Source organism: Sceloporus occidentalis, unplaced genomic scaffold (genome assembly GCF_023333645.1).
Source record: "Sceloporus occidentalis isolate IW3139 unplaced genomic scaffold, rSceOcc1.0.p SCAF_1, whole genome shotgun sequence".
NCBI classification, from domain to species: domain Eukaryota; kingdom Metazoa; phylum Chordata; class Lepidosauria; order Squamata; family Phrynosomatidae; genus Sceloporus; species Sceloporus occidentalis.
The window spans coordinates 149,874,698-149,890,236 of record NW_028316981.1 but is presented as its reverse complement, the minus strand read 5'-3'; the positions used below and the strand labels follow the sequence as shown (position 1 = coordinate 149,890,236).

Sequence of the window (15,539 nt, the reverse complement as noted above, 5' to 3'; positions counted from 1 at the left end):
ATTCTTTAGTGGACAAACAGAAATGATGTGTCTGCATGCATGTATGAAAATGACTAAATTAATTCTTTTGTCTGTGTCTATATAAGCATATGAAATAAATTACTTTCCATTCCAACATGGAAGCATCTTTAATTCTATACATGGCAGGATGCTCAAAATTATTTCCTTAAAACTGGGCAAATTACGAATCACTGTAACCTGTACTCAATCATCTTACATGGGGATTTCCACTACAACATCGTGTTGAAGGAAAGAAGTCTAATTCCACACAATCCAATTGGGAACATCCATACGTAAGAAATAGCAAAATTTAGTCCAGTAGGGATGCATGGACAAGATTTTACTCACATGAAAATGATAAGGAAAAATATGTAAGAGACACTTCCATGTTTAATTTAGGAGGGACAAATGCAAACAATGCAAACTTCATCAGGCGGGACTACGAAGAGGCTATCCCACCTGCTGGGCAGCCAATCGCTGTTGTTTTAGTTGAGCCTCCATTTGGGCCTTGAATTCCTCAGCCTTCTTCTGTTCACTAACCTTAGCCTGTTGCTCAACTGCTTGTGCCTTTTCCTTCTCCACTCTGCCAAAGAGATGAATCAAAAATTAATACTAGTTTATATCCAAGGACATCAAGAAAACACTAACAACACTGCTGATACAGGGACAACACCTGTGAATAGTGAGGGTAAACCTTGACAATTATAACAGTACAGCTGTAGCTGATAAGGCAGAATATTGTTTATGTAGATTCATTGGATATTTAGTTATTGAATTCTAAACCCAGGAGGACATCTAGTGGAGACTTAGGGGTCAAATTATAATATCTAAGCCTGATCTCTGTTAATATAGTATTTCAAACCCTTACTTAAAAAGAATTGAAAATAGAAGAGTCATTAAACTAAAGAGAACATCTGCTGGCCAAAACTCGGAACTTAGAATCTAGAACAAACCTCCTAATACAGACAATTAAGCAGTATAGTTGGAATCGGTGTCCAGAATAATACTTATAAATCATAGACCAGTTCAACTAGCATCTGATACCAACAGAAACAATATAATTCAGGACATTTGAATAGCTGGCTGGCTCAATCATCCTTTAATAAAGGTTAATAGAAAACCACGTGAGCAAGGACAGAGGGAATGCCAGTGACGCTAAGAATAAATCAGAGGCGACTATCAGCAGATGCCGGCTCTAAAGGAAATGAACAATTTACCCAAATAATGGAGGCGATAAAGAAATCGCAACAGGAACTCCAACAAGAAATAAGACACTCAAGAGAAGTGATGACGCAGGAACTGAAATCTGAAGCCAAATTAATAAGAAAGGATCTAGACAAGATCAATAGGGACATGGGGAAGATTGCAGATAAAATTGAGAAATTAGAAGGGGCTTCAAAAAATTAGAAAGAAGGGTGGAGGAGATATCATCCATTCAACAAGAAGAACAAGAAGCATCACTGAAAATGCAGATAAAACAGAGAGAATCTTGTTTGAAGCTGAGGGGAGTTCCAGAGCAATCTAATGAGGACCTTTATTCATTCTTAATCCCTATCTTAGCTAAATACTTGGATAAGCCACCTCAACAATTCAACTGTGAAATAGATAGGATGTACAGACTGAACTCCAGGGTGGCTAAAGAGAAGGGGCTCCTGAGAGACATCGTGATTTACTGGGTGAGGAAAAGGATTAAGGATGAGATGTTGCAAAAGAATTTTAGAACAAGACTGGTTATTGAAGGACAAGAAATAGACCACAAAGAAGAAAGAAGGATTGTCACTCATATGGAAACAAAAACGATTTAATTTGAATACAGTGGAGAAAGCACAAGACTTTTGGAAAAGTATGGAAAAGAAATCGAGGACAGCAGAAAGATAGATGGAGAGGATGATGTAGACGAAGAAGATGGGGATGGTGGAGGAGATGCAGCAGAAGAAGAATTACAATCAGGAGAAGGACTGACAGGAGAAGACTTTGACCTAAGCACTGACAATCTAGACGAAGGCAAAAGGGAGGACCCAGAATTCTGACTATTGTAATAGTAATAATAATAAGTAAGTATATATTTAGGGAATCTATTCAGATTTGATTGGGGGTGTTGTATTTTAATTTAAATTTTCTTTAATATACTCCTCTGGGACTAAACCTAAAAGCAATATATCGAAATGCATATAACAACTTGGAACGTAATAGGCATGAACTCCTCAATTAAACAAAAGAAAGTGTTTAATCTGTTGACTAAATAAAATTATAGCCTGATTTGCCTACAAGAGACACGAATTAAAACAAAAGATAAAAAATATCTTGTAAATCTAAAATTAGGTAAAGAATTTATATCTGCAGCTAAAACGAGGAAAAAAAGGAGTAGTAATCTATGCCAGGGAGAATTTCAAACCAAAGGAAATTTTCAATAGTAATGATGCCTATTTTGTAGGGATTGTAATCGAATGGGAAAAAGGGAAAATTTTAGTGATAGGAGTATATGGACCTCAAATAAATAAACGGGAATTCTATGATAAGCTCCATGAGAAAATTAAAATACTCAAATACACAAATATTATTATAATGGGTGATTTTAACAGCGTTATAGAACCTAGGTTGGACAGAAGATCAGGTAGAACAATTGAGGAAAAACAAGGAAAACTTCCCAAATCCTTTTTTAAGATGATACAAAATTTGGAACTAATGGATGGGGGGAGATATATCTATAAAAATATCAATGAATATCTTCAGGTTTTGAAAGAAGATCAGGTAGACCATAAGGATGGAAAGGATGAAAAACAGGACGAACAGGATCGAGATTCAAACAGATCAGGAAGTAAAGAAGACTGCGAAGGGGAGGAATCAGATCTATCAGAACCAGATGAAGAAGAAGATGACCCTAAGAAACAAAAAGGTGAAGAAGAGAAATCTCCCAGTTTGGAAGAAGGGAAAAAGGCTAAACCAAGAAGGAAACGTCGTAAAAACAAAGTCAAATAAACGTCAAAAAGAAATAAGTGTTACAAAGAACTATGAATCTCAGGATACTGTCATGGAACATCAAAGGACTAAATGATAAAACTAAAAGGAAAGAGATCTTCCACCTCCTTGGCAAGAAAAAATACGATATACTGTGTCTCCAAGAGACACACATTAAACAAAAAGATGAAAGGATATTAAGGAATTTTAAATTGGGATTGGAATATGTGGCAGCAAATAAGCAGAAGAAGAAAGGAGTTGTTGTGTACGTCACAAATAAACTACAATCAAGAAAGATCTTTGAGGATAAAGATGGTCATTATGTAGGTATTGAAATTCAGATAAGTGACTATAAGATCACATTAGTAGCCATATATGCTCCGAACAACGCTAAGGCAAGTTTCTATCAGAACTTGCGTAATGTCTTACAAGAATATAGTAAATACGATTTCATACTTTGTGGAGATTGGAACGGTGTGATTGATCCGAGTGCAGACCGTTTGTCATCGAAAGCCATAAAGGCTAATCAAGGGAAGCTCCCCAATTCTTTCTTCAAACTTAAGCAAGAGCTAGGCTTAATTGAAACTTGGAGACACAAATATGGAGACAGGAGAGAGTTTACATTTTTTTCTGAACGCCATAAAACTTTTTCCAGAATCGATATGTTTTTTGTTTCCAAACTCTTAGCCCCAAGAATAGTGAAAGTAGAAACGTTACCCAAATCGTACTCGGACCACAATCCAATTTTGCTAACAATGAAGAGAGAAAACATAGAGTATAGTTGGCAACTACAGGATTACTTACTCCGATGTCCAAAGTTAATAGAGCAAGCAAAACAAGTGATCCAAAACTATTTTTATGAAAATCTATATAAAGGCACAGACACGCAAGTGATTTGGGCTGCAAGCAAAGCGGTCATCCGAGGCTTTTGTATAAAAAAACACCACGAAATGTTGACTAATAAAAAGAAGAGGCTAACCCAGATTATGGACCAGATAAACAAAAAAGAGGAAGAATTAAGACAGGATCCTAATTCTGATTCAACACTTAGAGAAATTAAGATTTTACAATCACAATTTAATATGCAGAATGCGGAGGACTTAGCCAAAATGTTGAAAAGAATTAAAGTTAAACACTTTCAACAAGCAAATAAACCGGGTAGATGGCTGGCCCATAAATTGTGTAAAGCTAAAGAAGGGAGAACTATCACCAAGATAAAGGACGGCCTTAAGACATATACAGACACGAAAGGAATTAAATTAGCTACTACAAAATATTTTACCAAGATGTTTTTGACAAAACACATCGGAAAGGTCTTTAGAGAAAATTATTTTCAAGAGGCTCAACTACCGGAATTAGATAAGGATCAAATTGAATTCTTAAACAAGCAGATAACAATGGAAGAACTACTAGAGGCAATTCAAAGTGCGAAAATAGATAAAGCCCCAGGTCTGGACGGCTTTACAATCAGATATTATAAGACATTTCAAAATGAAATTAGTAAGCCTTTGTTAGAAGTAATGAACGCAATTGACGGAAAACAGCTGCCCCCGACCTGGGCAGAAGCTAATGTAATACTGCTACCTAAGGAAGGACATGACCATCAATTTCTCCAGAACTATCGGCCGATATCCCTGCTTAATGCAGACTATAAACTCTTCGCAAGTATAATGGCTAACTGACTTAAAAAGGTGCTGCAGTACATGATTCAGGAAGATCAATGTGGCTTCCTCCCAAAGAGGCATTTAAATGAAAACCTGCGAATTATTTTGGATGTGATTGAGCATTTTGACTGTAATAACGAGAGAAAACTTGCACTGATCTTTCTCGATCTAGAGAAGGCATTTGACAGCCTTGAATGGTCCACGATAATTAGAACATTAGAACTCATCAAAGCCGGAAATAGATTTACCAATTGGGTAAAAGCTATATATACTAAACAATCAGCTAGGGTAATTATAAATCAACAAAGAACAAATCCCATTCCTTTGCATCGTGGTACCAGACAGGGCTGTCCACTGTCACCTTTGCTTTTTATTTTAGTCCTAGAGTTATTATTAATTAATGTGAGAGAGGATAAGGATATAAAGGGGGTTAAATTTAAAGGAGAAACTCTGAAGATAAGAGCTTACGGGGATGATATTGTTGTTATGCTACAAGATCCAAGTGCTAGTATTCAAAAGTTGTTAGGACAACTAAAAGATTTTGAAAAGTTTTCTGGTTTAAAAGTCAACATAGAGAAATCCGTCATGATGACAAAAAATATGAACAAGGAAGATCAAGAGAATCTCTCACAGATCTCAGGTTTCATTGTAAAAGACAAGGTTAAATATCTGGGTATTTCTTTGACGAATAAGAACTCGAATCTGTTTAAGAATAACTACCAAACAAAATGGACAGAAATTAGAGGAGATTTTAAAAAGTGGCAAGATTTAAAACTTTCCTTATTAGGCAGAATCGCTGCAGTTAAAATGAATGTTGTACCGAAATTATTATTTTTGTTTCAAGGAATACCAATAATAAGATATGACAAAATTTTTAAAGAATGGCAAAAACAACTGGCTGATTTTGTCTGGGCCGGGAAAAAACCGAGAATTAAACTTAAGATTCTTCATGATGCTAAGGAAAGAGGAGGTTTCGCTTTCCCTAAACTGAGCTTATATTATGAAGCCAGTGTAATAATGTGGTTAAAAAGCTGGTTGACTTTACAAGATGCAAAATTACTAAAGTTAGAATGTACGGATATGAGGTTTGGATGGCACGGTTACTTATTTTATAACAAATTAAGTGCAAACAGAAACTTTAATAACCATTACATCCGAGCTTCAATTATGTACATTTGGAAGAAGTACAGGAATAGAATTTCTCCCAAATGTCCAATGTGGCTCTCACCACATGAGGCCCTATACAATGTAGATCCTAAAAGAGAAGCAAGCTGGATAAAGTATAGAGATCTTATTGATGAAAAGGGCGAAATCAAATCCTATGAGAGGTTGAAGGAAGAAAACTGGAATATAGGATGGTTTTTATATAGACAACTATATCAGAGATACTATTTAGATAAAAGAGAATGGGGGGTTGCAAGCTCCAATACGGATATGGAGAATATTATTTGTAAATCAGAACAGAAAACATTATCAAAAATTTATAACAAGCTGTTAGAATGGTACACCGAAGATGAAGTAATCAAAGAAGCTATGGTTAAATGGGCGCAGAATTGTGGTAGAGTGATCGAGTTGGACCAGTGGGAGAGAGCGTGGAACAAAAGATTAAAATACACAATGTCACAACATGTAAAAGAGAATTATTATAAAATTTTGTATAGGTGGCACCTGACGCCAGACAAGTTAGACAAAATTTATAAAACAGGCAACAGGATCTGTTGGAAGTGTCACAGAGAGATAGGTACTTATTTTCATTTATGGTGGTCCTGTGACAGAGCAAAATTATTTTGGAAACAATTGCAAGACGAAGTGTATAAAATTTTAGGGATTAAGTTAAAGTTGAGACCTGAAATTTGGTTACTCTGTATATTAGATGACGAGATAGAAATAAAATTCGGTAAAATTATCTTTTACATGTTGACAGCGGCTAGACTAACCTTTGCTAGATTTTGGAAATGTGATAAAGAAATAGACGTGAATGAATGGCGTATAAAAATATATGAAATGATGGAAATAGATTTACTATCAGACAAATTGAAGAATGAAGACAACTCTAAATGGAGGTTATGTTGGGAAAAAACCATGAATTATATGCAGAAATTGTGGGGTAAAGTTGCAAACGTGTTGTCAAATTGGGACATACCTATCTGAATGCTCAAATGTTACTTACTGTAGAGTATTTACGGATTAATTATTAGGTTATTTTAAGTCAGGTAAAGAATTTATATTTCAGCTACAATAGGATGGTATGTAAATAAAACAAGCTTGTAAGATGTAAGGATAAGCTTAAGTTGGATTTGGATTGTAACTACAAATAAGATCGATTAGAACATTATGGAGAAATCCTACCTGGCAGCGGCTGGAGGACTTTCTCTTTCGCCGCCGGAGCGGCGTTTCTGGAGGGGCGGGGCCGGTGAGAGCGGCCCCATAAAGCCGGCTCCCGGCCTCCCAACGGGGACGCCGCCGCTCGCCTCCCTCCCACCTGGCAGCGGCTGGAGGACTTTCTCTTTCGCCGCCGGAGCGGCGTTTCTGGAGGGGCGGGGCCGGTGAGAGCGGCCCCATAAAGCCGGCTCCCGGCCTCCCAACGGGGACGCCGCCGCTCGCCTCCCTCCCACCTGGCAGCGGCTGGAGGACTTTCTCTTTCGCCGCCGGAGCGGCGTTTCTGGAGGGGCGGGGCCGGTGAGAGCGGCCCCATAAAGCCGGCTCCCGGCCTCCCAACGGGGACGCCGCCGCTCGCCTCCCTCCCACCTGGCAGCGGCTGGAGGACTCTCTCTTTCGCCGCCGGAGCGGCGTTTTTGGAGGGGCGGGGCCGGTGAGAGCGGCCCCATAAAGCCGGCTCCCGGCCTCCCAACGGGGACGCCGCCGCTCGCCTCCCTCCCACCTGGCAGCGGCTGGAGGACTTTCTCTTTCGCCGCCGGAGCGGCGTTTCTGGAGGGGCGGGGCCGGTGAGAGCGGCCCCATAAAGCCGGCTCCCGGCCTCCCAACGGGGACGCCGCCGCTCGCCTCCCTCCCACCTGGCAGCGGCTGGAGGACTTTCTCTTTCGCCGCCGGAGCGGCGTTTCTGGAGGGGCGGGGCCGGTGAGAGCGGCCCCATAAAGCCGGCTCCCGGCCTCCCAACGGGGACGCCGCCGCTCGCCTCCCTCCCACCTGGCAGCGGCTGGAGGACTCTCTCTTTCGCCGCCGGAGCGGCGTTTCTGGAGGGGCGGGGCCGGTGAGAGCGGCCCCATAAAGCCGGCTCCCGGCCTCATCAACGGAGACGCTGCCGTTCGCCTTTCTTCCACCTGGCAGCGGCGTGGAGGACCTTTCTTTCGCCGCCGGAGCGGCACTTTCGGAGGGGCTGGGCCGGTGAGAGCGGCCCTATAAAATTGGCTCCCCTCCAGAGACGCTGTCGCTCGCCCCTCTTCCATCTGGGCAGCGGCCTAGGAGGTTTTTTTTTTCTTGCCTCCTTTGCGTGAGGGACCATCGGCCGCCACCGACCCCGCTGTCGCTGGGGCTGCGTCTTTCGCCGGGCGGCCTTCTCCCGGGGTTCTCCGAGCTGCATAGCAGCGGGTGTAGGAGGCTAGAATAGCCTTAGGAGCGGGGTATGCCTATTGTGGCTAGCCCCTGCTCCATTAACAGCCATAGGAGGGTGGGGGAGGGATAGAGATGCGGGGGATGTCTGGGCCGGGGACAACACCTTGGTGGGCGGAGCCCCAATCGAGGTTGTGTGGGGCAGGGGGAGGTATGGCGGTGGGAGAAGGGACTTTCGTTCCAGGGGAAGACGGGATAGATGCGTCATATCTATCTCGCCTTCCTGTCCCCCTCCCAACCTGAAGGACCTGAGGGTCATTCCAACCGTGCCACAAACCCTGTCGCTGCTCCTGTGCAATGCCAGGTCTATTAATAACAAGACCCACATCCTCCAGGACCTCCTGGAGGACTCTAAGTGTGACCTGGCTTGCATTACCGAGACCTGGCTGGGGCCTGAAGGGGATGCTGTGTGGGCTCAGGCCCTCCCTGCCGGGTACTCGGTCAAGGACCAGCGCAGGTTAGGTGGGCGGGGGGGGGGAGTCGCCTTGGTGCATAGGAACACCGTGCCCCTCACCAGGAACCACCTCCGACAGACCACCTATATCGAGTGTATTTACCTGACCCTAAAGGCTAGGGACAGTCTAGGGATTCTGTTAGTGTATCGGCCACCCCGTGCATTAGCGGACTCCCTTAACGAGCTGACACAGCTTGTCGCTGAGCTGATGTTGGAGACGCCCAGGCTTCTTGTCCTGGGTGACTTCAACATCTCCCTCACGGCAAGCTCTGTTCCACCTGGTGCGGCTCGGGAATTCATGGAGACCATGGCGGCCATGGGCCTGTCCCAGTTGATACGGGGTCCCACGCATTGCGCAGGTAATACTCTCGATTTGGTCTTCTGTTCGGAGGCGGAAAATCCGTGGGTGGAAATAGCTGATATTTCCCCCTTGTCATGGACGGATCATTTCCTAGTGGAGGCGAAAATCAAGGCTTCTACCCAGATCCCCCCCGGGGGTGGTGGACCGATTAGGATGGTCCACCCTCGAAGGCTGATGGAACCTGAGAGGTTCCAAGAAGCCTTAGAGGGGCTCACGGTTGGAAATGACGGCGACTCTGTTGATGCCCTTACCGGTATCTGGAATACCGGCCTCTCTGGGGCTATACACAGAATCGCTCCCAAGCGCCCTCTCAGGCCCGCTTCCAAACGCAAGCCCTGGTACACGGAAGATCTCCGGGCGAGGAAGCGGGCTCTGCGACGGCTAGAGTACCGTTGGCGGAAACACCTTCGCTTAAGCGACAAGACTCTCCTAGACCGACTGTTAGAGGACTATGGAGAGGCAATACGAGCAACAAAGAATTCGTTCTATGGTGCTCGTATTGCGTCTGCGGAGTCGCGTCCAGCAGAGTTGTTCAGGGTGGTTAGGGAGCTAACTCAGCTCCCTCCCGCCCTGAACCAGATCCTCGAACCCTCTAAGGCCTGCTGTGACTTATTTAACGACTTTTTCGTGGATAAAACTTCTCGTATAAGCGAAGGTCTGAACGCCGACATTATGGCAGAACCCAGGGTAGAAGTGTCCGGAGCCTCCGTAGACTGTATTATTCTGGATCAGTTTGAGTCGGTGAGTACCGAGGATGTGGACAAGATCCTCGGAAGTGTTCGGAAAACAACCTGCTCTCTTGATCCCTGTCCTTCATGGTTAGCGGCCCAGGGGGGACCGGCGGTGACACTTTTGTTACGCCGGATAATAAATACATCTTTCAGGGATGGGCGATTTCCATCGGATCTTAAATTGGCCATAGTAAGACCGATCCTAAAGAAGCCCTCCCTTGACCCCCTGGTTCATAATAATTATCGGCCGGTGTCGCTGCTGCCATTCTTGGGGAAGGTGATCGAGAGGGCGGTTGCGATTCAGCTTCAGGGGGTCTTGGATGAAACGGATTATCTGGACCCATTTCAAACTGGCTTCCGGGCGGGTCATGGGGTTGAGACGGCCATGGTCGCCTTGGTCGATGATCTCCGTCTGGGCATTGACAGGGGAAGCGTGTCCCTGTTGGTGCTCTTGGACATCTCAGCGGCTTTCGATACCATAGACCATGGTATCCTTCTGGGGCGCCTGGCTGAGGTGGGAATTGGGGGCACTGCGCTTCAGTGGTTCCGTTCCTACCTCTCTGGGAGGTCCCAGATGGTGCAGCTGGGGGACGTGTGCTCCAGTGAGCGGGCCCTTAAAACTGGGGTCCCTCAGGGAGCCATTCTGTCCCCCATGCTATTTAACATTTACATGAAACCGCTGGGAGAGATCATCCGGAGACATGGGGCGCGGGGTTATCAGTACGCTGATGACACCCAAATTATTTTCTCTATGTCTCCGACTGATGCAGTGACCGGGGATGGCGTCTCTTCCCTCGTGGCCTGTCTGGAGTCAGTAATGGGCTGGATGAGGGAAAACCGACTCAAACTTAATCCAGAGAAGACGGAGGTACTAGTGATAGGTTCCCCTGGTCCAGGAATGACGGTGGTTCCACCTGTCCTGAATGGGGTCACGCTCCCCGTGAAGGACTCCGTGCGCAGTCTGGGGGTGCTTCTTGACTCTTCCCTTCACCTGACTGCTCAGGTGAATGCGACAGTCAAGAGCACCTGTTATCAGCTTCGGCTGATTCGCCAGCTGCGCCCATACCTGGCCCAGAGGGACCTTGAAACTGTGGTACACGCTCTGGTAACTTCGAGACTGGATTTCTGTAATGTACTCTACATGGGGCAACCCTTATATCTAACTCGGAAGCTGCAACTGGTGCAGAACATGGCAGCACGGCTGGTCACTGGTGCTCCCAGGACCAGCCATATAACACCTGTGCTTAAAGATCTCCATTGGCTGCCCATTCGCTTCCGAGCACAATATAAGGCGTTGGTTATTACCTATAAAGCCCTAAATGGCTTGGGTCCAGGATTCCTGAAGGACCGCCTCTCCCCGTACATTCCGCCTCGCACCCTCAGAACATCCGGGCAGCAACTCCTGAAGGTGCCTGGGGCTAGGTTGGCTGCTACGGCCAGAAGATCTTTTTCCACAGCTGCCCCAGCCCTCTGGAACACGCTGCCCACGGAGCTCCGCTCATCCACCACCCTGGCCCAATTTAGGAAGGGCTTAAAAACCTTCCTATTTAATCAGGCATTCCCCGTTTAAAACATCCTGTGGGCCTCCCTCCTCTCTCGTGGCCGTGAGGTTGGGCTAAGGGGCTTTTTATTGTTTTTATGGATTGTTAATATTGTGTTTGTTTTTAACCTTGTACTCTGTTTGCGCTTCGGTGCACTTTGTTAGCCGCCCTGATCATTCGGAAGGGCGGGGTATAAATAAAAATTTTATTATTATTATTATTATTGCTCTATTTAGTTGATATGTCAGAGGGAGATACACAAGAGTACTGTAGACAGAAGAAGAACTCCCTCAAATATAGAATACCTGTTTGTAAATTAAGCAATTTATAGCGTGGGAGGAAACTATTTAGAGTTTTATTTTTTTTAGGTTATTAGAGTCACAGGAAATTATTAAGAAGAGGGAAAAGGTAATAGAAGAAGACGGAATTCCAGTCATCAACGGGAAAGGAAGTGTGGTCAAGAAGTCATCATGAATTCAATCATACAAGCCAGAGAAAAGAAGGGATCAAGGGGGGGGGGGGAAATAATGTAATTGGACGAGTAAAACGTGTATGATGTATGATGTTTTATGTTTGTGAAGACAATGTACAACATATAATAAAAAGGATATAAAAAAAATAACAATGAATATACATTCTATTCTGAAAGACATCACTCAGGAATTACTACAGGACCAAGATACTATTCTTAACATAAAAAGGGCTATTAATCAATATTTTAAAGAAAATATGACAGGAGATACAAAAACCACTATAGTATGGGATGCCTGGAAAGCAGTTTTGAGGGGCTGTCTGATACAACTAAATTCACGAATGAAAAAGGAAAAACAAGAGAAATTAAAACTCTTTATATGAAAAATTAGAAGGGAAAGAGAAAATATTACAAAGAAATCCCTCTAATAAGAGAATTAACGAAGAGATTAAGTTACTATGGAAACAAATTGACTTGGAAAATGTATCAGAAATAGGGAAAAACTTAAAAATGGCGAAACAAACTACATTTGAACATTCGAACAAAGTTGGTAAATGATTAGCAGTAAAGTTGAGAGAGAAAAAGAATAGAAACATAATAACAGAGATCAAGAATAAAGAAGGGGAACTTTTTCAGAATGAGAGCATAAGAGAAGTCTTCCATGCCATTTATGAGAAGCTATATACATCACAGACTACAGATAAAGAGAAGATGGGGAAATATTTGGATAAATTTGAGCTATGTACACCATCAGAAGAGCAAATGAATAGTCTAAATAGAGATATATCTATAGAGGAAATTATTCAAGCAATAAAAAGTTGTAAGGAAGGCAAGGCACCAAGCCCCTGACGGCTTCACCGCCAAATTTTACAAAATTTTCATGAATGAATTGATCCATCCTCTTAGGAATATCATGAATGCCATCCTAAAGGAAGGAATTCCCCAAACGTGGACTGAAACTTATATTGTGGTTATCCCCAAAGAGAGTAAAGATCTTTTGGACCCAAAAAACTATAGGCCCATTTCCCTCCTCAACCAAGATTACAAAATTTTCGCTAGTATACTAAAGAATTGTATGCAAAATTGGATTGACATAGATCAAAGGGGGTTTCTCCCAAGGAGGTACATGGGTGACAATCTGAGGATAATTTTGAACACATTAGAGTTTTACCAACAACATAGTGATAGGAAATTAGGAATACTGTTTGCCGACCTTGAGAAGGCTTTTGATACTGTGAATTGGAGGGTTATACACGAAATAATTGACAGAATGAATTTAGGAGACAAATTTGGGGTTTGGATAAAGGAAATTTACAAAAAGCAAATTGCTCAAGTATGCGTGAATGGTCAGAGATCTCAAACCTTCTCTATAGAAAGAGGTACGAGGCAGGGATGCCCTCTCTCCCCTTTACTCTTTAATTTAGTAATAGAACTGTTAATTAAAGACATCAAATTTGATAAAGAAATTAAAGGCCTTAAAATTAAAAGACATGACTTTAAAATAAGAGCATATGCAGATGACTTAGCCGTCATATTAGATGAACCTAATTGTAGTGTGGAATTAGTTATGAAGAAATTTGAAGAATTTGGGGAGATTATTGAATGTAAAATTAATAAGGAAAAATCAGCATTCTTAACTAAAATCCTTACTCCAATAGAGGAATCAGAAATACACAGCTTAACGGGAATAAAAGTCCAAAAATCAGTAAGATATCTGGGAATAAGTCAGACCAATAAAAATATGAATTTATTTGATAAGAACTACAAAATTACATGGGATCAAATTAAAAAGTACATGAGGAAATGGAGCAGAATGAAATTATCATTGTCTGGTAGAATAGCAGCATTTAAGATGAGCGCATTGCCCAAGCTAATTTTCCACTTCCAAATGATCCTGATATCGATTAAAAAGAAAACTTTTAAAAATTGGCAGAGAACTCTCCTCTTTTATTTGGTAGGGGAAAAAACCCAGAACCCAATTAAAAATATTACAAGATTTGAAACAAAGAGGTGGTTTAGGGATACCAAACCTGGAATTATATTATGACTCCTGTTGTTTTGTCTGGTTGAAAGAATGGATTACTCTTAAAAACAGTGGTTTGTTGGCTATAGAGGGAGAAGGCCTTTGTTTTGGGTGGCACGCCTATCTCATGTACTGAAAAGAGAAAATCAACAACATTTTCAACACCCATTACATTAGAAGCTCACTAATAGATGTTTGGAAGAAGTACAGAAACCGACTAGTATCGAAAGTGCCTGATTGGGTATCTCCGCACGAAGCCCTACAGAGAAAAGAAACCATCCAAGATGAAGGCTGGCTCACCAACAAAGTATTGTTGAAAGGTAATAGAAAGGAAGTGAAGTTAAAATCCCAGGAAGAATTGGCAAGAGAAGGTTACATTATTAATTGGTTTCCACATAGGCAAATTTTTGAAAGATTCCCAACTAGATAAAAAATATTTTGGGTTTGTGGAGAAAGATAAAGAACCAGAGTTATTTAAAATCATTACCTCAGAATCAAAAGGGCTAATTGGGAAAATCTTCAAAATTTTGTTGGAAGAAAGTTTAGAGTCTGAGATAGTTAAAGAAGAGATGATAAAGTGGACAAAAAACATTGGTCACAGTTTAGAATTGGCTAAATGGGAAAAATCTTGGAGTAATCCTACAAAATATACAGTATCACAAAGAATAAGAGAAAACTGTTATAAAGTATATTACTGCTGGTATTTAACCCCTGAAAAAATTTCTAAGATATACAAAAACAGTAGTAACTTATGTTGGAAGTGCAAAAAAGACCCAGGCACTTTCTTTCACTGTTGGTGGTCATGCAAAGAAATTGGGAGATATTGGGATATAGTTAATGACACACTGTCAGAAATATTGGAAACCCCCCTACAGAAAAAACCTGAAATGTACTTACTGAATATGTTTGATGAAGTCATAGAGAAAAAATATGGTAAGATCCTGTTTTACTTGGTTACTTTAGCAAGAATAACCCTGGCGCAGAAGTGGAAAGATGGAAAAATGCCCGACAAAAAAGACTGGCTAATTAAACTCTATGAGGCAATAGAGATGGACAAATTAACATCAGTGTTAAGAGGAGAGACGTCATGTGGCGTGGAACTAACATGGAAACCTGTGTTGGAATATCTTAAGAAAACTTGGAACTTTAATATGTAGAAGAAATACTGAATGAACAAACTGTAAATAATATAAGTGTATATGGGAATATTATGGATTGTAATATCAATTGGGAATATTATAGCTCTCGCTAAAAGTAGAGTATAACTCTTTAGGCCTCAATGATACAGTTTAAGCTCATATAGCCTTGTCAATTTTTTGTTGTTCAATGAATGTGTAATTGATCGAGTGAAGTTACAAAAGCTATCTATAGTGGAGATAGAAAGTTACTACTACTTTAAGTTTTACAGAAACAGTGTACAAAGGAGAAGGAAGTTTTATGAATGATAGTAGATAGTATGAAGAAAGAAGAATGGATGTTAGTAAGGAATTCAGATAAAGTGAGATAGAATGAGAAGGAATGTGGAAAAGGAAGTTAGAATATAGTGGAATAGGAATAGATTATTAAAGATGCTAGAGATTTAGGGAAGATAAGAAGTTCTTAGTAAGTGAGGAGAAATATTCTCTAAGGAAGGTGTACGGAAGGAATATGAAGGTATGATCTACTGAATATGTTTGTATGCTCAAATGTGTACTTGTTTTATTGTGTACTGATAAGTATGTATGTATGTTTGTTTTATTAATTCAATAAACTTTAATTAAAAAAA

The 15,539-nt window shown here is 41.8% G+C and overlaps 1 protein-coding gene across 17 annotated transcripts in view; it reads right to left on the bottom strand.

The window, feature by feature from the left end:
- The window catches only part of BPTF (bromodomain PHD finger transcription factor), a 114,351-nt gene that overhangs the window by 36,906 nt on the left and 61,906 nt on the right, over positions 1 to 15,539 (bottom strand). For 10 of the 17 annotated variants that reach the window (XM_089540963.1, XM_089476724.1, XM_089476706.1 and 7 more), the window contains exon 17: positions 460 to 583. In XM_089540963.1, coding sequence (XP_089397089.1) covers positions 460 to 583 — 124 coding nt within the window. The remainder of the gene's footprint in view (positions 1 to 459; positions 584 to 15,539) is intronic. The other 7 variants (XM_089476743.1, XM_089476751.1, XM_089476774.1 and 4 more) reach the window with 1 other exon arrangement.